General features: G+C 39.7%; 1 protein-coding gene across 1 annotated transcript in view; it reads right to left on the reverse strand.

Moving 5' to 3' along the window:
• Positions 1 to 22,813, reverse strand: part of LOC141439943 (hemicentin-2-like) — a 70,475-nt gene that overhangs the window by 442 nt on the left and 47,220 nt on the right. The window contains exons 10-13 of the mRNA XM_074104407.1: positions 22,346 to 22,512; positions 12,417 to 12,495; positions 2,240 to 2,430; positions 854 to 936 (exon numbers count right to left, since the gene is read on the reverse strand). Of these exons, the coding sequence (XP_073960508.1) occupies positions 854 to 936; positions 2,240 to 2,430; positions 12,417 to 12,495; positions 22,346 to 22,512 (520 nt within the window). The remainder of the gene's footprint in view (positions 1 to 853; positions 937 to 2,239; positions 2,431 to 12,416; positions 12,496 to 22,345; positions 22,513 to 22,813) is intronic.

The following is a 22,813-nucleotide window of genomic DNA, read 5'->3' on the forward strand; positions in this document are numbered from 1 at the left end:
ACTTGGGACCATATACTGTTATAAGAGACTTAGCACCTAATGTAGAAATAAGTAAAGATGGAAAGTTAGATATAATTCATAAAAATCGAACTAAACTGTTTCAATCATACTACAATCAGTAAAAAAAAACTAAGTAAAGTTTTTTTTTCGTTTTGAATGAGAGGTGTAGTAGTGTAATATTATATATAACATATACCTATAGATGTCTGAGTGTACGTACTTACTTATGTGTGTAACCTAGTATAATAAGAAGTTTCACTTATAATAAATGCAGTTGACCTATGACGTTCTGTCTATTCATTTTGTCTCTCCAACACACGTCCTTACCGATGCGATAGAAGTTTTTGCGATGCGTCCTGCGAGCTCGCAGATTTTTGCAATGCAATGCGAATTCGCAGTTTTGTGTGGGAGCCCTATCACCGAGTGGTCTACTCGGTTCTCTATTGTTTGCCCGAATTTCATATGCCCGAATGTATCGTTTCTAGAATTTTCATTTGCCATAAAGTAATTTTTCTGCGATATCATATGTATCAAGTATGGTGACCAGCACTGACGCTTTGCTGCACTAAATAGTATCGCAGCAATTCGCATCGTTAGTTTTGTGTGGTATAGCCATAGCTCGCTGCTCGTAGGTAGTAGGTAAAGTAAGCACTGGGAATCGAAGGTAGAACAACGTAACCTAGCGTGTTTGAGCTTGTTAGAAAAGACTTAGGCTGTACCTACTTTGATGAAGAATAGTATCCAGGATTTGATGATGGATCAGTCACACAGGTGACTGCATCATTAGGTAAGTATTCTAATATTTCCGCGAATTTTAAAACTATAATTTAATGTCGTTGTATTTGTTACTTACTTGCAACTTAACGGAAATGGGTGGCCTCTTTTTGCCAGTACAAGGTTGTAGATTTTCTAATACTACCGGGCTTCCAGGAGCACCTGAAAAAGAGTTACAATTATTCTAACTTAAATTAAAAACAAGGTTCATAGGACAATTATTGTCCCAGTGGCAGATGCAGTGCACAGTAGCTATATCCTGATGAAATGAATGTCTCAGTTGTGATCCCAAACGCCTATAGGAATGCACAATATGATGATATTACATTTCTAACTGGCTAAACAACAATTACTTATCTTAAATTATTAATGAATAAAATCACATTTAAATAGTTTAATTAATAGACAAAATAGAAAAAGAACACATGAAACTCACTATACTTAAGTGCATCTGTTAAAGTAAAGTTCTAAGGTAGGGAAGGTGGGTAAGTAATAGTTACGGACCACAAGTGGTCATGGAAGCAACACGTTGATATATAAACCTCCTTACTAGTGCTGGCCTAAATTATTGTCGATGCCTTTTTATGTCTACTGTCAAGTTGTCACGTATCTTTCTCAATATCGTATGTCGGATTCAAGCTAATTAAAACCAAATATCTATTGGTTTGTCTTTTACCACAGAATAAGTAATAGTACAAGTACAGAAGTTTCACTGCCGTACAAAAGTGACGTTTAGGCATAAGAATCGTGCCTGCTTTATGCTTCTCTGTCTATCGCATAACTCGTGTTCACTCGCACGCGTTGAGTCGCACTGAATCGCCTCAACGTTGGGGAGGCCCGGTATGTACTTGTAGCTCAGCGGCGGAATGGCCTAGTGACACCCCCCTGCTTTTACTATGCTACAATTTAATTAGCTTAAAATATGCCTGACCAAATTATGATGATTTTCAAGAGCAAATGCACGAGTTACTACTAAATAAATTCAAATCACCATAGGTGTCGCTACATATTTGAAGAGTTCCCTCGATTTTCTTAGGATCCAATTATTCCTGTATTTTTCAAGAGGTTCATAAATGACGCAGTCCTGAGGTAACAAACATAAAAATACAACCGAATTGATAACCTCCTCCTTTTTTGAAGTCGGTTAAAAATACATAAATAGTAGCAACCAAACCTTACATTGTCACTAAAAATGAATAAATAACGCAACTCAACTTGACTCAAACCAAGAATATTTATCCTTTACCTAACTCTGGCTGTCTGTTTCCTCTTTATGTTTTAGCCGCTGAACTGATTAAAATGAAATTTAGTATGAAAGCAGCTAGGGATTCTTGGTAGGTCACAGGATAGGTAGTTTTTATTCCGAAAAAATGCATAGGTCACGCGGGACCAAATTTTGCACAGTTTTGCTGTGTTTCAAACTTTGAATTACTTCATTCTTATTTTAATATCTTAAAATACTTACCTAATACCTCCATTTTCATTTCCATACCAAATCCATCAGATCCATGAGAGTTAGTGCCGGCGCACGAGAAAGTGCTGGTTAAATATTTTGTTGCATAAGGGGTAAATAACGTTCCATTTGGTAACTCGGACCATTTGTCGTCGCCGGTACCCCACCATTCTATTTTCGTTTCACTATCACGATTGATTACTCTGAAAATCATTTAATAATATTATCAGTCTTCAGGATGAGTTATCTATTTTCTATCTTTCTATACATATAAGTACCTGGGCGACCGAACTTTGCTCGGGCTAAAACTCGATAATAAGCGTTTTCCCATAGATAAGACCAAGCTAACTAGATCGATTCGAAAACCCCTATATAGGTACCACATTTCATCGAAATCGTTGGGGCCGTTTCCGATATTCCGGAAATATTATATATATACATAATACATACATATATACAAGAATTGCTGGGAAACAAAATTAATAAAAACAACATAAATATACCTGACTATAAAAAGAAAACACCATCTAAGAGGCCCTCCTGCGGCATAGACCCCAACACACTGGCGGCATTACCTCTCTGTACAGTCAGAGAAATTCGCTGGGAGAGGTAAGCGCCAGCTCTGGGGTCTCCTGAGGTCTCTATCAGCCGGGATTGCTCGTTTAAAGGTATTAGATAGTTAGATAAAGCTGAAGAGAGTCGAAAGTCTGTACATGGAAGATATCCGAGATAAGTTTCTGGCAAAGGAAGGCAGAACGCGGTGAGAGACTCAGTATGGCGCTCTATAGCCAGCGCGAGTCTGGGTTGCGATTTCAAAGACATCGTACGCAATCTCTAAGATCGCTCAATGTAGGAAAATAGTAAAGGAGGATTTAATATCTTATTCCTTGAGCATTATAGATGTGAAACTTGGTGATCAGATTTTTCAGTTTATAATTAGCCACTCACGTGCTTTGAGCAACTACCGTTGCCAAATATATTTTAGCAAAATGCTCCTGGCAACTGTGGTTGCAAGACATACACTCATGGCCGTTTTTTTTTTGACGCGAGCAGCGGAGTGGTTAGTCCTAGGTAGTTTGAAGGGATTTATCGAAAATCCCACGGAAACGGGCGATGCGGGACATTAACTTCATTCCTATGGACTATGGAGTATTGTGTAGGTAAATATCAAAATCTATCATATAATAAATTTGTAACAAGTCGGTGTCTGTATAGTGAAATATTTGAAAAAATATATTTTACTACAAAACAATGCTTTTTAGAATTTTATGAAACGTTGTTTGACGGGAAAATGGGTTTAACGCTAGAAATTGAAAATACTGTTACGACGGTGGGTTAGGTGCTAAACTTTGATCGTGTTTTTCGACCCATTGGAGGCGTTTTCAGCAGGCTGGAATACTGTTTCAGGCCGTTTCAGAGGACGCTCTATCACATATTAGTTTATCAAAATTTCACCCAAGTTACCGTCGTTTTCAGGCGCCTGAAACATGTTTTCAGTCCGTTTCAGGCCACCCTCTATCCGATGACGCCATAACCTGAAAACCCGTTTTCAGGCGTTTTCAGGACCCCTTATGGGCCTTTGAAGTACATTTCAGTATATGGCGAAATTTTCAATAGGAGTGAAAGAGATAGCACGATTAGAAAGAGACAGCTATACTGAGAACATTCGAGAAGGTGTGTGACAAGGATAGCCTATATGTGTGAGAGAAACAGAGTGATGATCCTGTTTCCGGAATATTCTAGTAACTGTGTGAGAGAGATAGCACATGAAAGAGACAGACACTCTACTCGTTTCCGGAACATTCGAGATGTAGGTATGACGTCCTAGCTGGACTGTTCTCGAACTTTGTGGACCGATTCACCGGGAGTATATATGCCAGGTGAGGTTGCGGCGGAGGACAGTTTTTTCGAATGCGATACCGAGCGATAAACATCGAAGAGAATCAAAGCGACTTGTAAGTGAGTTTTAGAGTGCGAAATTACTGTGAACTGTTTTTAAGTGTTTTGTAAAGTTAAGTAACAGTGTGAAAATAAATCCTACTCTTATTCATCGGTGTTAAAAGTGCTTTTCAATCACGAACCCACCCCACGAACGTAACATTTGGTGTCAGAAGTGGGATTGAAAATGCCGCTTACTCCGCGAGAAGAAGAGAAGGAGAGAATGCAGACCCGAAGCCGCGCCGCAGCTGGGGACCCTACAGACACCGCCGCAGCGTCAGATACAGCGGTGGCAGTTTCCCCAAAGTCGGAAATAGACGTCAGTGCGATTCTGGTCCTCCTGAAAGAACAAGCTAGAAGGCAGGAGGAACAAGCTAGAAGGCAGGAGGAACATGCTAGAAAGCAGGAGGAACAAGCTAGAATCCTGCAGCAAGAGCTACGGGGTCAGAAGGAAGCTCAGGAAGAACAAGCTAGGATTCTACAGGAGGAACAAAAGAACCAGTTCGAACTCCTCCGTGAGGTACACGACGCAACTGCAGAATGGAAAAAGGAGATGGCTGAGGTCCAGGATAAAATTGTGGCAGTTGACATAAAAGTCGAAAATCACGAACAGCGCCTCAACGGTGTCAACGAAAAGGTAGAAGGCCACGAGAATCGCCTCCAGAAGTTGGAGATTAAAGTGGCCAACGGCACCACTAGTTTATCGGGTGCACCAGCCACAGTAGGTGAAAAGTTAAAATTACCTCCATTTGATGGTACCTCTTCATGGGCCGCATACAAGCACCAATTCGAGTTAGTTGCCGAAACGAATGGCTGGAGCAAGGATTATGCAAAAACGGCACTGAGTTTGGCGCTACGGGATGAAGCTCTCAGTGTCTTGGAAACGTTGGGAAAGAATAAGACATACGACCGTCTCCTTGAAGCTTTAGAAGCACGCTTCGGTGATAGTCATCTGGAGCACGTCTACAGAGCTCAACTGAAGGATAGGACCCAGGGTCGTAATGAGTCATTACAAAAGTGGGCCCTAGAAATAGAGAAACTGGTCCAAAAAGCATACCAAGATTCATCCTCTTTTACGGATGGAATGCTAGTGCAGACATTCATAGATGGGATTCGAGACTTTGAAGTGAGGGCTGCTGTACGACTGGGTCACCATGGGAGTTTGAAGGATGCGCTTGCCCATGCCCTCGAGGTGGAAGCTGTACGACAGGACCCAACAAGATCCTTCAGGGTGCGCGAAGTCGCTGCCAGGGAGCCGATTGCTCCACCTCGAGAAACGGGACCTCGGTGTTACAACTGCGGGGAACGAGGACACATGCAATCTGGCTGCCCGAAAAGATATTGGAGGCGACGAGACTCGGACCAAATGGAGAGGCCAGCAAGCTCTGGTAGCCCAGAGCGGCAGCAGCAGGGAAACGAGTAAAAGCCAGGACTATGGGACGAGTGCTGGCTGGTGGTCAAAATGTCCCAGTTATGATCTCCCAGGCGAATGACGGGAACAGTCTGGCTGTCAAAGGAGAAATTGGTGGAGTACCATGTCACCTTACTATCGACACCGGAGCTTCTCGGACTGTGATCAGTTCTCGACTGCTAAAACACCTGATCAGGGATCATCTAGTCCGACCAATGCATCTTCAGCTGCAAACGGCTACCGGCCAGTACATTTCCGTCCAAGGGGAGCAAGAAGTGTCAGTAAAGATTGGAGAAAAGAAGTACTGGCACAAAGTCATCATTGCTGACATCGTAGACGACTGTATTATTGGTCTAGATTTTATGAGGAAGTACGAATGTAAGATCGACTTGAAAGGTGGCGTGCTGAAATTGGGGCTTATGAAGTTCCTATGGAGGGTGAAGTGGGTGGACATGTCTTCTGCGCTAGAAGGACTACACTTCAACCGAGATCGCAAGCCCTAGTTCCGGTGAAGTTGCCATATGGTGTGAGACAAGGATCTCATTCCTGCGTGTTAATAGAGAAAATAGCTGGCAGTAAGCCGTGGATACCAGCTCGCACAGTGGTAATGACGTCATCTGCAGCATTTATAAGGGTTCTTAATTTAAGTGACACTCAACACGTCCTAAGTAAAGGAACCCTTATGGGGACATGCGAGGCAATCTCATGGATACGCAGTTGCCATGGTCCAAACGAGAACAAGTTGCAAGAAGAAGTTGTGGATATTGGAAAATTATTGGAAAACTGCGAGAGTGATCTCACGGAGGAAGAACTTCTAAAGGCGCGTAATCTACTAAAGCGCTATAGGAGTGTCTTCTCTGCACATGACAGTGATATCGGGAGAACTGGAGTAGTGCAGCACGAGATCGACACTGGAGATGTCATGCCTATTCGACAGCGACCTCGGCGAGTTCCAGTAGCTCGAGAAAAAGAAGTCGAAGACATGATCAAGGAAATGAGGAGGGACAAAGTAATAGAACCGTCGACCAGCCCTTGGTGTTCTCCAGTAGTCTTGGTGAAAAAGAAGGATGGAACTATGAGATTTTGCGTTGACTATCGTAGACTCAACGACGTGACTAAGAAGGACAGTTATCCATTGCCGAGATAGACGACACTTTGGACACTTTAAACAGCATGAAATGGTTTTCCACCTTGGATTTGAAAAGTAGCTACTGGCAAGTGGAAATCAAGGACAAAGATAAAGAGAAAACAGCCTTCTCAACTGGTAAAGGACTTTGGCAGTTTAATGTTATGCCGTTTGGGTTGTGCAATGCACCGGCAACTTTTGAGAGGTTAATGGAGCAAATACTTGCCGGCCTCCTGGGTGATACTTGCCTAGTGTATCTGGATGACATCATAATTGTAGGTAAAAATTTTGATGACCACCTTAAGAAACTGGAGCAAGTTTTGTCCAAGTTGCGTGACGCAAACTTAAAACTAAGTCCGAAGAAATGCTCATTCTTCAAGCGTAAGGTTAACTACTTGGGACATGTAATTTCATCAGAAGGCATCCAGACAGACCCTGAGAAGATAAGCGCAGTTAAGGACTGGCCCACACCGAAAGACAAGACAGCAGTGCGTGCCTTTTTAGGACTTTGCTCGTACTATCGACGATTTGTGAAGAACTTCTCGGATATAGCAAAGCCTTTGCACCAGCTGACGGAAGAGAAACGACCATTTAATTGGGATGATCAGTGTGCAGCAGCCTTCTCAGATCTCAAACAGAGACTTTGTGAAACACCGATTTTGGAATATCCCGACCCGGATAACAAGTTTGTTGTTGACACTGATGCAAGCAATACTGGCATCGGAGGAGTCTTGTCACAAAACAAAGGAGATCAGGAAGTTGTGATCGCTTATTTCAGTAAATCGTTATCGAAGCCCGAGAGAAATTACTGCGTCACTCGGAGAGAATTGCTGGCAGTCGTTAAAACTTTGCAGCATTTCAGCAAATATTTGCTTGGACGCAAGTTCCGAATCAGGACTGACCATGCTGCTTTAAAGTGGTTGTTAGAATTCAAGAACCCCGAGGGTCAGGTGGCACGCTGGATCGAACAACTGCAGGAATATGACTTTTCCATCGAGCATCGAAGTGGAAAGTCACATGGAAATGCAGATGCCCTCTCCGAAGGCCTTGTCCGGATGACTGCAAACACTGTTTAAGACAAGAGGATAAGGACTGCGTGAAGATGTTGAGGACCGACACTGTTTGCGAAGAGTGGAGTGACGCTGTCATGCAAGAAGCACAACAGGAAGATCGTGACATAAAACCCATTTACGACTGGATTAACGGTGGAATGCCCAAACCAAAGTGGTGTGAAGTAGCTCCGATGAGTACAGTGACCAAGAGCTACTGGGCGCAATGGGAAAGTCTGATCATGCACAATGGCGTACTGTGTAGGAAATGGGAGTCAGCGAACGGAAAGGATGATCACCTTCAAGTGGTCGTACCAAGAAAGAGAGTTAGCGATGTTTTAAGATCCTTTCATGATGGCATTTCCGGCGGGCATCTAGGAGTAAAAAGGACTCTGATGAAGATTCGACAACGCTTTTACTGGATACACTGTCGGGAAGATGTGGAAGACTGGTGTAGGAAGTGTACTAGCTGCTTGTCGGTCAAGGGGCCACATACACGCAGTAGAGGTGCGCTTAAAGTTTATAATGTGGGGGCATCTTGGGAAAGAATTGCTTTGGACGTCGCAGGCCCGTTCCCGATCTTTGACCGCGGAAACAAGTACATTCTTGTGGTCATGGACTATTTCACCAAATGGCCTGAAGTGTTTGCCATTCCAAACCAAGAGGCAGTCACCGTAGCGGAAACTGTAGTGGCGGAAGTATTTTGTCGGTATGGAGTACCTCTTGAGATCCACAGCGATCAGGGAAGAAATTTTGAATCTCTGGTGTTTCAGGAGACTTGCCGAGTCATGGGAATTCATAAAACTCGGACTACGTCCTATCATCCACAGTCAGACGGGATGGTCGAGAGATTCAATCAGACTCTGGAACGACATTTGGCCAAAGTAGTTGACAGCCATCAAAAAGATTGGGACAGGCATATTCCACTCTTTTTAATGTCATATCGGACAGCAGTTCACGAAAGCACGGCCGTGACACCTGCGTGTGCTAATTTTGGAAGAGAATTGCGTTTACCTGCTGATCTACTGACCGGACGACCTCCAGATGCACCAAAGACGATTTCAGAATATGCAAGTGAACTGCGAAACCGGATCGATGGTGTTCACAATCATGTTCGTGAACACGGACTGCAGGCCAGCGAAAAGATGAAGACCAGATATGACCGGAAGTCTAACCAGACGAGATTTGAGGAAGGATCGTTGGTGTGGCTACATAACCCTATGCGAAAAAAAGGGAAGTCCCCGAAATTATCACCGAGTTGGGAAGGGCCGTACAGAGTAGTCACTAGGATCAACGATGTCACATACCGGATACAGCGTAACGCGCGTAGCCCCTGTAAGATTGTTCACGTTGATCGGTTGGCCAAGTACCATGGATCTAATGATGCTCGGGACGAGCATGTCTTAGGAGGGGGCAGTGTTACGACGGTGGGTTAGGTGCTAAACTTTGATCGTGTTTTTCAACCCATTGGAGGCGTTTTCAGCAGGCTGGAATACTGTTTCAGGCCGTTTCAGAGGACGCTCTATCACATATTAGTTTATCAAAATTTCACCCAAGTTACCGTCGTTTTCAGGCGCCTGAAACATGTTTTCAGTCCGTTTCAGGCCACCCTCTATCCGATGACGCCATAACCTGAAAACCCGTTTTCAGGCGTTTTCAGGACCCCTTATGGGCCTTTGAAGTACATTTCAGTATATGGCGAAATTTTCAATAGGAGTGAAAGAGATAGCACGATTAGAAAGAGACAGCTATACTGAGAACATTCGAGAAGGTGTGTGACAAGGATAGCCTATATGTGTGAGAGAAACAGAGTGATGATCCTGTTTCCGGAATATTCTAGTAACTGTGTGAGAGAGATAGCACATGAAAGAGACAGACACTCTACTCGTTTCCGGAACATTCGAGATGTAGGTATGACGTCCTAGCTGGACTGTTCTCGAACTTTGTGGACCGATTCCCCGGGAGTATATATGCCAGGTGAGGTTGCGGTTTTTTCGAATGCGATACCGAGCGATAAACATTGAAGAGAATCAAAGCGACTTGTATGTGAGTTTGAGAGTGCGAAATTACTGTGAACTGTTTTTAAGTGTTTTGTAAAGTTAAGTAACAGTGTGAAAATAAATCCTAATCTTATTCATCGGTGTTAAAAGTGCTTTTCAATCACGAACCCACCCCACGAACGTAACAATACAAACTGAAATACAGATGCTCAGAAAAAACAGAAAAATAAGACCATCGCTGGGAATCGAACCCAGGTCCTCGGTAATCCGTCCGTACCGCGTGCTATACCGCTACACCACTGATGGTCAACGGTACCGACACGAATTTCACTATGCACCTCATATCTCAGCTTGTGTTTCTTACTTAGTCACTTAAGCAGCGATTTTAAATTTCGGTTTTACGGGATGACCGTAAAAGTAAAAATTTGGAATTGAAATAAAAAATACAAAAAGATGCCAAAAAACCAATTTTAATTTGATTGCTTAGAAACGATATTTCTTGTCCGGGTGAGAGGTTAGTTCGAAAGGAATGCCGAAAAAGTTTGAGGGCTTACGGCATAGATGTCGCTAGCGTCGCTGCCAATTGTAATGCCACATATTAAGTATCTTATGTACGACCTGATTTTTTCTAGGCAATGGAACGAGGCTGTCTCACTGTGACGTCATCCAGCGTATTTCGTAAAAAATATAAAAAATTAAATATCCAAATTCAAAATCAATGAAAATGGTATCTTGAAATATCCTATTCTTTCCTAAAATAAAATAAAAACTATCGGTAGTTTTTTTTTGGTGCATCCCAATTCTGTTCTTATAAAGTAAATGACAAATTCACCATTTCAGAAAAGTGCTACTTCTTAAAAAAGCAAAATGAACAGAAAAAAAGCAGAGATTAGTCTAATTCGGTTGTCAAAATTTTATAAACTACTAGCTTTTGCCTGCAACTTCACCCGCATGGGATTCGGTTTGAATATTCCTAATAAGTAAAAATACTAACTAAAAATGAATTTCAAACATTTCTTCAGGCTGCATTGCCCATACTTATGTTTGGACTAAATAACCTTTTTAAACCGAATGAAATTAAAGAAGGCAAAATTTGTGTTGGGCATCCTTGAAAAAATTTCTCCTTTATTTTAGTTCACTTTACTTTTTTAAGAAGCATTTTTTTTAATACAGAATTGGTGAATTGTAATTTAATTTATAAGTACAGAATTAATGTAATAAAGAGGTTACGTTTTCAATACTAGAAACACACTACTAGAAACACAGGGAAGCTTAAAGTTCCATCTTACAGACTGGCTAAAACCAAAAAGTCTTTTCTGGGAAATTGCATACGTTTTTATAATAAAATTCCAAAAAATATTATAAATGAAACGGATACAAAATTCAGATCTATTGTCAAGAAGACATTAATATCAAAGGCGTATTATAAAGTTAATGATTATATCATGGACAGGGATATTTGGAAATAATTCCGATCCGCATTAGCGATCCCTTCAAATAGCGAACCTACTGTGTTAAAAATAAAGTTGTGTTAAATACTTGTGATGTATACATATCATTTAATAATATTGTAAATCTGTTTTAAAAAAAAAATATATACCTCGTTGAGTTTCTTGCCGGATTCTTCTCAGCAGAGGTTTTTCCGAACCGGTGGTAGATTTTTTTTTGACATTCATAAGTGCTTGTTATAGCCTAAATTGAATGAAGATATTTTGACTTTGACTTTGACTTTGAATGTATTTTATTATCTACGAGGAAAAAAAAATCCCATTTGATAACCAAGTTAGCTAGGAAGACAAGTGTATTCGTAGGTGAAAACCAAATAAAATAACGGTTTTCTCCGAGCAAAAAAATAATCCCATTTGATAACCGAGTTAGCTAGAAGGAATTATTTTTCTATTAGAATACCAGTTATCAAACTTGGTTATCTACGAGGAACAAGGATAAAAAAATTAGTAGAATATATGGATTATTTAAACTACCTAATTGACCTTATTTCATAATAAACATTTAGGTACCAAAATTAGGAATAACGTTAGTAAACAAAACAAATATTATGATAATTCAATATTAGATAGTCCAATATTAGCTAAAACGTTATTCGGTTATACTCGTATGATGATTAGTTAAAATGAGAATCGACAGTGAGTTTTCGATAGAATAATATTAGACAAAACAAGAGGTATGCAAATGATCATTTAGTAACAATGAAAATTGGACAAAATAAAAATTATGAATAACGAAATTATATAAATTGATTTTAGACAAACTAAAAATTATAGTAAAAGTTGTGAGACAAAGTAAAATTAGTCAAAAAAAAATAGAAAAGTCAAGGGAATACCTCCGCCCCCCTCTAAAATCTAAACAGTTACAGTTGGGTGAAAAAACTTGAAAAAAAAACAGGATTGTAGAGGTACCTACTTGCATCCAATTTACAAGGAAAATTATAACGGCTAAGATTCGTTCAGAATAATTACTTGGTAGTTTATGAGTAAATAGCTTAAAATATACCTAAACTTAGAAGATTCCGTATAAAATACGAAATCCTTAGAAAAATATTACTTGTTTTTTTATGTAACAATGGCTACGGAACCCTGTCTTGGGCCTGTCTGACACGCTCATGACCGGTTTTTTATACTATAATATCGTTATTTTTGTTACGTACTCGCAGTTTACCATAGCTCGCTGGCCTTCTCTTGCTTGGATCACTCGAATGGCATCATCTCTTATCGGGGTTCCAATACCTGAAACATATTACTTTTTCCAATTAAAGTTATCGACACGATTCATGGCACCGCATATTGTCACAGTGATAATAACATCGACAGCCGAGCTGGTCGATGCTCTTGGTCGACGTCGAAAGATTGATGTGGAGAAACTGTCGGTCGACTTCATCAAATCTAATATCCAATCGATCAACGATCGATTGGTGTATGGGAATAATTACTTACTATTTTTTAAGGAATCATATTTATTTATGGGTATCAATTCGGAACTGGATATGGGACTGTCAACTGTCAACTGCAACTACTGCGTGCTCTTGAAGTGTATTAAAAATCTTACTTACATCAGTGGTTGTAAAATCAAAACATTACAAAAGTGAACATTAGCATTGAATTCATCTGAATTAATGTTATCTCAACGTAAACCTGTTGAGAAGGTCCGTGATTAGTGCTCTAACATCGCGAGTGACATAAACTTTTAATCAATAATTGTCGACCTACCCTCAAGATACAGCTCACTATGGAACTTGACAGCCACGGTGTTGCCACTACAATAACATGAGTTCCCCCAAAAACTTCAAGTTACCAGAGGTGGCTGCCCAAACATCTAATCATTCCAGCACCTCAAGCGAAACAAATAAAGGATCACGAAAAACTATGATCCAACAAGTATTTCACCCCAACTTGTTTATCACAAGATCAAAAACGAGAGACTCATCGCTTGGAGATCCACCTCCAAGTAACACCGAACAAGTCACACATCCTCCAATTTCTAATGACATGATCAGTGATGACGGAAACCCAGGGTCACCCTACCAACCAACACAATCATTTACTGAAGACATAATATCTGAAGATATGCCATCGACACCTACAGATTCACCGCATCCTCCTCCATGGCAGAAAGTTCCATGTAACAGGAATAAAAAAAGAAAGTTGACCACTAGCCCTCCTGTAAATGCGACCAAAACATCGAATCGCTATGATGGACTACCTTTTGATATTTCTGATGAAGCAAATAAATCAACAAAGCAATCTAAACCACCACCAATCATTCTCTATGGAATTGAAGACCTAAAAGAATTAACAAAACTCTTAGAAACAGCAGTCAACAAGGATCAATTTACATATAAAATTGTTGGGAGAACGCAGCTTAGGATTAGTACTGCAGATATAGAGGTCTATAAAAAACTTATCTCCTTGGTAAGAGAAAAAGGCCTGATAGGGCACACTTTTAACAGGAAAGACAATAGATGTTTCCGAATTGTAATAAGAAACTTACACCCATCTACACCAGTAAACATTATTAAAGAAGATATAGAGGCAACAGGAAACACAGTAGTAGGGGAGATAATAAATGCAAGGCATGGACCAAACAAGAACCCTACATCTACTTTCTTTGCTAACCTGATTAGTGGTCCCCACAATAAGGCTATCAAGGATCTGAAATGTATCTACCACCAAAGAGTCACAATAGAAGAACCACGAAAAAAGAGAACAATTGTCCAATGTCAGAGATGTCAGCAGTACGGTCATACCAAGAATTATTGTATGAGACCGTTCAGGTGTGTAAAATGTGGACAATCGCACAAGACGTCCGAATGTGAAAAACGTGATCGGAGCACTCCAGCACTGTGTGCCTTGTGTAATGGACCACACCCAGCTAATTACAAGGGATGTGAGGTCTATAAGGAAATCCAAGCTAGAAAACAAAAAAATAACACCAACCCGCCTGTAAACAAAACAGGATCTAGAGCATCTTCGGGGAATGATACAAATTCTAATACAGAGCCAAGGAATAGAGGACCAAGAATTTCCTATGCAGGAGCAGCAAAGTCAGCCCCAACAAACAACAGTTCCCAAAACACTTTTGATAATACTAACAACTCAGGCGAAATAAACGCGACCCTAGAACAAATAATTATGAAACAGACTGAAAAGTTCGATATCATCCTCCAACAAATGAGCACTCTTATGAGCCTCATAGCTAAACTTGTCGATAAACTGACAAAATGACTGCACTAAGAGTTGCGACCTGGAACACCAATGGTCTTACCTCTAATAACCATTTAGTGAAACTGTTCATGTCCCAACATAAACTGGACATTCTCCTTATCTCCGAAGCACACTGCAAGGCTAATTTCATAGTAGGGGTTCCAGGCTGCTGTTGCTATATCACAAACCACCCAGATGGTACAAGCCATGCGGGATCGGCCATCATTATAAAAAATCGATTAAACATCATCAAATGCCTAATTATGAAACTGAGCACATCCAGGCAACAACAATAACCGTTCATGATAAAACTGGAGATATCAATGTGTCAGCAACACTGCCCACCTAAACATAAAATGACAGAGTCAATGTACTCCGACTTCTTTCACACTCTGGGACACCGCTATATTGTGGGCGGAGATTGGAATGCCAAACATTTTTCCTGGGGCTCTAGATTGACGAATGTCAGAGGCAAACAGTCGAAAATTAGCATGGATAAAAACAAATTAAGCGCCACATCCACGGGGGAACCAACTTATTGGCCAACGGATACCAAGAAGGTGCCAGACCTTATAGATTTCTTTTTTGCCAAAGGTCTAACAAGATTGTATATGAAACCTGAGTCTTGTTATGACAGTTCTTCAGATCACACTCCGGTGCTCTTGACCGTCAGTACCAACCTTATAGAGGTGTCAAGACCAATAAGGCTGTGTAACAAAAATACAGACTGGAACACATTTCGGGAGCACATTGAGGAATTCATAAATATGAAAATGGCTCTTAAAACACCTGAAGATATAGATGAAGCAACTAAATACATAACGACGCTTATACAAGAAGCATGCTGGATAAGTACTCCTGAAATCCACACCCGAGGCAAGGGTGGAGTATATAACTATCCTCTAGAAATTAAAAGAGCTGTTTTAGAAAAGAGACGACTTCGAAGAGTTTGGCATTTAAGTGGGCTTGCTGAGGATAAAACTAAATTGAACAGGGCTGGAGAAGATCTCAAGTCAATATTACGAAACTGGCATGATAACTCATTTCAAGAGAAGCTAGAAAACCTAACTGCAACAGAGTCTACAAACTATTCGCTATGGAAAATAGAAAGAAAGAAAGAAAAGAAGAACATCTAGCAAAAGTATTCTATCCAAACAACTCTTTGGATGACGAGTTCGATGACCAAGTTGATGCAACTCTAAACCAGGACTTCCAAATGGATCTACCGCCAAAACCTGTGTCAGTACGAGAAGTGTGGGGAGTAATAAAGGAGCTAAAGGATAAAAAAGCGCCGGGTTTTGACCTAATAACCAAATAAATTATTAGACAACTACCCAGAAAAGCAATAACTTACATCACAACAATATATAATGGGATACTAAGAGTTCAACCAAATAACCATGATTTATAAACATGGAAAACCACCTAGTGACGTCACATCTTAGAGACCTATAAGCTTGCTCCCTATATTATCCAAATTTTTGAAAAACTCCTTCTTCGGCGAATACTTCTTATTCTGACAGAAAACGTCATACCCACCCATCAATTTGGATTTACACAGAAACACTCCACTGTGGAACAGGTCCATAGAGTCTGCGACAAGATAAGAAAGACTTTGGAAGAAAAAGAATACTGCTCTGCGGTATTTTTGGATATACAGCAGGCCTTTGATAAGGTCTGGCACAGGGGCCTGCTGTGTAAAATTAAAACTTGCCTTCCACACAGCAACTTTTTGATATTTGGTTCTTACCTTTCGGGAAGATTGTTCCAGGTCAAGGAAGGTGAAACCACATCAATTTTTTATGAAATACAGGCTGGCGTACCCCAGGGATCAGTGTTGGGCCCAGTGCTATACACTATCTTCACAGCTGACCTCCCCTGCTCGAATGCCTTAACTACAGCTACATTTGCCGACGACACCGCGATCCTGGCAAGTAACAAGGACCCAATAATAGCCTCAAAAATCCTACAGGCAGCCCTCGACGAGACAACTAAATGGCTTCGAAACTGGCGGGTCAAGGCTAGTACCTCGAAATCAGTGCAGGTTACTTACACCCTACGTAAAGGAAATTGCCCCCCGGTGAAACTAGAAAATGCCACCCTTCCACAACAGAATTCTGTCAGATACCTTGGTCTGCGTCTGGACAGGCGTATGACATGGAATGAGCACATACATCAAGAAGAAACTAGATGAACTAAATATCAAATACAAATGCTTCCAGTGGTTGCTCGGCCGAAACAGCAAACTGTCAATAGACAATAAATTACTAGTATACAAAACGATCCTAAAACCAGTATGGACGTACGGCCTTCAACTGTGGGGTAGTGCTTGTAACTCCTCCATCATGCGAATGCAGAGAATGCAGAACGTAATTCTCCGAACAATCAGCAAAGTTCCCTGGTATGTGACTAATGCTGAGATCCATAAACATCTGGAAATGCCCACAGTGAGAGAAGAAATCACTAGCATTAAGACTAGATACAGGAAACGGTTTGAGACCCACCCCAATACCCTTGCACAACAGCTAACAGTTACTAGCTACATACATTAAACGCCTTAAAAGAAAAGACATTCTATGATGTAATGAATTATGAGTAGATATGTCCTCGCTGGGGGACACACTCTGAATGTGAGAAGCATGCACCATATCTGCTAAAAGTGTTTGCACTGATTGCAGATCATAACAATAAAAAAATAAAAAATAAACAATTCGAAATTAAAAAGTCAACGTTTAAATCCGCACATGCGCAGACCAGACCAGAACGAGTAGTCCTAGAATAGTGTAGGAGTTGCTACAACCACAGGTGTTCTCGCAGGAACAGTGGTAGATGACGTAGAAGTGCTACCTGGTTCATCTGTTAGGTATAAGTAGGTTTCAGCCTATCGATCGAAACATTAGTAATTCGACCTGCTACGTCTATGGCGAAAAACTTATCATTTCTACTGACTACTTTATAAGGGCCAGCATAAGGAGGCTGCAAAGATCGTCGTACAAAGTCTTGTCTTATAAATACATGTGATACTCTGTCGACAAATCTTTGTCCAGCTCTCGTCTGCGTGGTACATAATTGCTGCCTTCAATTGTCTATGGAAACGTTCCATGAGACCATTAGCAGCTGGATGATACGCAGTAGTTTTAACATGATGTGAACCGATGATTGACGAAATTTTACTGAAAAGATGAGATTCAAATTGTCTACCTCTATCTGTGGTCACCTTTTCAGGGCAACCAAAACGTGATATCCACGTAGATATAAATGCCTTGGCTACATTTTCAGCCGTTATATCCGTAAGCGGAAACTGACAATTGACGTCGATCAATAGTACGTCGACTATATGTCTGATTATAACCTATTGTACATACTTATTAAAAATTCTCCAGATTTGGTACCGTGTGATTTTTTCTTGTTCCCTAACATGAAGAAATGGCTCGGTGGGAAAAGATTTTCATCAAATCAGGAAGTCATAGCTGAAACTGAAGCATATTTGTCGAGGTTTGACAAAGAATATTTTTTGGAGGGATTACAAAACCTGGAACATCGTTGGACGAAATGCATTGAGTTGAAAGGAGATTATGTAGAAATATAACAATAAATCTTGTGAAAAAGTTTTTTTTTCTACTTAAAGTCACTGACTTATCAAACCGTAGTGCTGGCTTCATTAAACGGCTGTCTTTGATTTTAACGTTCACAGTTTTCTTTGCTTATCATATCCAAGTAAGTAAATTCTTATTTGAAATTATGTACTTACTTGAAATCGGCGTAAAAGACTGCCGCCTTTTGCCTGTAACACGACCAAGCTATGTTTGCACCTCGCGCTTAACAAGAACAGTCCAAAAATGTATAATTCAACAAATAGGAGACGAAAATTTTAGAATTATCAGCTTTCATTCTTTGTCGCCGATAGGCATCTTACGAATTTTCGTCTCCTGTTTGTTGAATTTAATTTCTTTCAACTGTTTTTGTTAAGTGCGAGGTGCAAACTTAGCTTGGTCGTGTTATACATAACCTTTAACTAACACTATACACCTAACTACACCTATCTATCTATTATATATATAAAAGAAGAAACTGACTGACTGACTGACTTATAGATCAACGCACAGCCCAAACCGCTAGTCCTAGAAACTTGAAATTTGGAATATATATTGCTTGATAGGTGTAGACGCGCACTAAGGAAGTATTTTTCGAAATTCCCACGGGATAGGCAATAAATGGGATTTATATTTTCACTTCAAAATGACCCTATTTCCGTAACTATAATTATTAGAAACTTCAAATTTGGAATGCAAATAGATAATACTAACAACTAAAAACAGTTTTCAGGATTTTTCGAAATTCCCACGGGGTAGTGAATAAATGGGATACATATATATATTTTTCAAATAATGACCCAATTTCCGTAACTTTAATTATCAGAGACTTCAAATTTGGCATAGAAGTAGTTGATTATAATAGTTACAATCAGTTTTAAGGATTTTTGGAAATTCCCACGGGATAAGGAAAAAACGGGATTTATATTCAGTTCAACGGGATCGATTTTTCGTTATACTGGTCGTAGAAAGCTGAAATTTGGCATGTAGGTGGCTTGGAGAGTGTAAAGGAGCATTGAGAGAGGACTTTCCAAAATTCCCACGGGAACGGGAAAAAACGGGATTTTTCGTTTTGCAGGTCGTGGAAAGCTGAAATTCGGCGCGTAGGTTGCTTGGGGAGTGTAAGGGAGCATTAAGAGAGCATTTTCGAAAAATCTTACGGAAACGGGAAAAAACGGGATTTTGCGTTTTACTGGTTGTAGAAAGCTAAAATGAAAAAATTCAAAAGTTTCTATTGTAAGTAGGTCACAAAAGGCTCTTCAACCGACTTCAAAAAAAGGAGAAGGTCATGCATTCCACTATATATATTTTTTTATGTATGTTCACCAATTTGTCGGTCAATTGGGGACCAATTTTAAAAATTCTTTTTTTATTCGAAAGAGTATACTCCCAAGGTGATTCCACTGTCACCAAATCAGGATCTGATGACGGGATCTCAGGCAAATCGAGGGCAACCCTCAAATTTTGTATGCACGCATTATATTTTAAGTTCAGTTCAGTTTCTTTATTTGCCATAAATACATGTACTAAGCATGTTGTAGATATAAATAAGTCTCAATACAATTTCAACAATATGGTGTAGCAAACAGGTACAAGCATAATCCTTACTAATATATTATATATGCAAAAGTGTGTTTGTGGTTTCGTATGTTTGTTTGTTTATTAATACTCTTTATTGTACAAAAGGAAAACAAAAGGTTACAGAAAAAAATATGTTTGTTGTTTGTTTGTATGTTTGTCCATCTTTCACGTCGAAATGGAGCGACAGATCGACGTTATTTTTGGCATAGAGATAGTTTACGGGCCAGGATAGTTTCCTAGGCTACTTTTTATCCCGAAAAAATGCACAGTTCCCGAGGGAACAAGGGGGCGCGATAACCGAATTCCACGCGGGCAAAGCCGCGGGCAAAAGCTAGTCAATATATATAATACGTAATAGACAGCTATCGTAGCTATACCTACATCTATATAGAAGACATTTAGTCACGGACACAACCGCTTGGTGGCGCTTTAGTCGAGGAGACCACAAATATACGTGAAGTTAGCAATCTATTACCAGTATACACACTCTCATCTATGGCCGAACTGGCGCGACGTGCGGTAGATACCCCGCCCGTCGCGGTAAACATTCCGCGGAATGGTTTTTCGGGCTTAGTTACGTTTCCAGAGAATATTTATTCGTAGACGGTTAGGAGTTGAGCATATTTTTTTTAATATTATACGTAGGTACGTACAGACCGATAGTTGTATTCTTTCAGGTTATCCAGGTGAGCTGATGATGGAAGGTTAAACACCTTAACCTTCCATCATCAGCTCAGTTAGTCAGGTTAGGAGTTAGAGGAAGTTTCTTTTAATGTCATAATATGCACGTATAGACCTTTAGTTGTATTCTTTCTGGTTATTCAGGTGAGCTGATGCTGAAAGGTATCTCTTTAACGGTTAGGACACATTAAGTACCTACGTCAAACCAATGAACTCATCACGTAACAAAATATATCCAGACCTATAATAGTACATTGTGTCTTAAGGGCGGTAAATAAGGAATTACGAACGATATTCTATTAGAAGCTTTAATGAATCGATGTTCGTAATTATAGTTCCGCCCGTGCGACATACAATGTTTTTCATCACATTTGCAAGTAAAATTTTATATTTGTAAAAGAAAAAATATAATTGTTCCAAATATTGGCGATATCTTAGGCTGTGCTCTTGGCAGCGTCGCCCTCTACCTCCCCCTCCCTCGGCATGCGCCGCAACCTGCGTGTGCATGTGGTGGTCCATGTAGTCCTGCAGCAGCGCGCGCAGCACCATCAGTACGGGCACTGACTCATTTACCGACCTTGGGCTTGTTTACGAGCAAGTGTGGTGAAAAACAGTATACTGTGCTACGAAATATTGTGACTGGCTGACTGACTGACAGTGTCGTTTTCTGTTGAATTCACTTCTTCCTGTCCCACGGGAATCCTATCTCGCATAGGTACAAAGTCGCGGGCAAAAAAAACAAGTAGGTTTTCTAAAATTACACCCCTGATCTGAATATGTGAAACAGAGCTTCAAAGTTGATTTTTAAATTAGAAAATTTGCACATATATCTAATCCTCAGAAAAATCAATTAAAACACGAAAATAAAGATCGTGGAAAGTAAATCTGTGTTACACCAAATGTTACCCGAGCGAAGCCGCGGGCAAAAGCTAGTTTACTAATAAACATTCAAAAACACGAAATACTCGGACTTTCTGGATTTGAACCCGGGACACACCCGGAAACTCGTTCACCTTTATTTTTCAAGTGTTTTGCCTCTGCCAAAGTGTTATTGGCAATTCTTGTAAAAAAGGTTTTAGCAGGCTAAGGAAGGACATGTGGCCTCAGTGAGGAATAGTTGAATTGGTAAATGTCAATTGTTTGTCGCCTGGTAACTAAAAATCACTCCAACTTTCAGCCCTCTATCATGAGCTGTCACAGAGATAACGTCAAAAATGTGTTCCCTTAACATTTTTTTCAAACTCGTTTTTCTCCTAATCCATAGCAGCTAAAGCATTGAAACAAAATCACAGTTACGTAGTTTTTGTGGGTGTATACCCTACAATTTTATTAATATTTAATACGTGAAAAAAAAACAATTTATTTTTTGACACCTTTTTTTAACTAGTTTTTTTGAGGGTACAGCTATGAAAAAAACATATAAATTGCAAATAGTACTAGCTAGCTACTACCATACGAAAAATCAATTAATTATAATTGGTGCAACATACTGAAAAAAATAAAAAACTAGCGAAAGTATTCAAAAACATCAGCAGTTCAGTAACGTTATACGACAGCCATACGTCAAATTCAAAATAATACACTCTTTGTTGCTAGGCAACGAACATGAAACTTTAAAAGTGAACCTTCAGAAGGCTAAACTCTTCACACTTGAATATACTTTCGTTAGTTTTTTTTTTAGTATGTTGCACCAATTAGAATCAATTGATTTTTCGTATGATAGTAGCTAATACTATTTGCAATTTATATGATTTTTTTCGTAGTTGTACCCTGAAAAAAACTTGTTAAAAAAGGTGTCAAAAAATATTTTTTAATTTTTTTTCACATATAATATATTAATAAAATTGTAGGGTATACTCCCACAAAAACTACGTAGCTGTGATTTTGTTTGTAGCAGCAGTGTGGCCGCTCCTTAAATCAATATTATGTCAAATCGACCCAGTTATTGCCTACATTTCGCATTTAAACGCGTTTCGAAGTTTGAACAAGTTTGTATTTAATACTTAATTCTAAATAGTTACCTTTGTTAGTAATTTTCATGATATGAGTATCGAATCCCGCCTTGTTTTCGGCTCTGCATTCATATGTAATAGTTTCATCAGAGATTATTAGAGGATTTTCGATTAAAGGTACTTGATTAATTTTATTGTTCAATGTTATTTTCGTCACAGGGTCACCACCAAGTATACTGTAAAAAAAAAACAATAACGTTATCTTTCCCCTGAGTCCTCGCGTACTTTATAAAGGACCAATTAACACTAAGAATAACTATACTATACTTTATAAAGTACATTTAAGTATAATGGTTAATTGAATAAAGAATTCTAAGAATTTTGAAATAACTAAGTTTGTTAAAAAATGTCAGGACTCAGGAGGCTTTCTCCACTCGGAGGAGTCTTAGATAAATGATTGGTCTCGCGCGCTCGCTCGACTAGATACCGCGCTACCTAAAAACAAAAGGTTCGTGAATGCGGCAACTCAATATCGTA

Source organism: Choristoneura fumiferana, chromosome 21 (assembly GCF_025370935.1).
Source record: "Choristoneura fumiferana chromosome 21, NRCan_CFum_1, whole genome shotgun sequence".
Lineage (NCBI taxonomy): Eukaryota > Metazoa > Arthropoda > Insecta > Lepidoptera > Tortricidae > Choristoneura > Choristoneura fumiferana.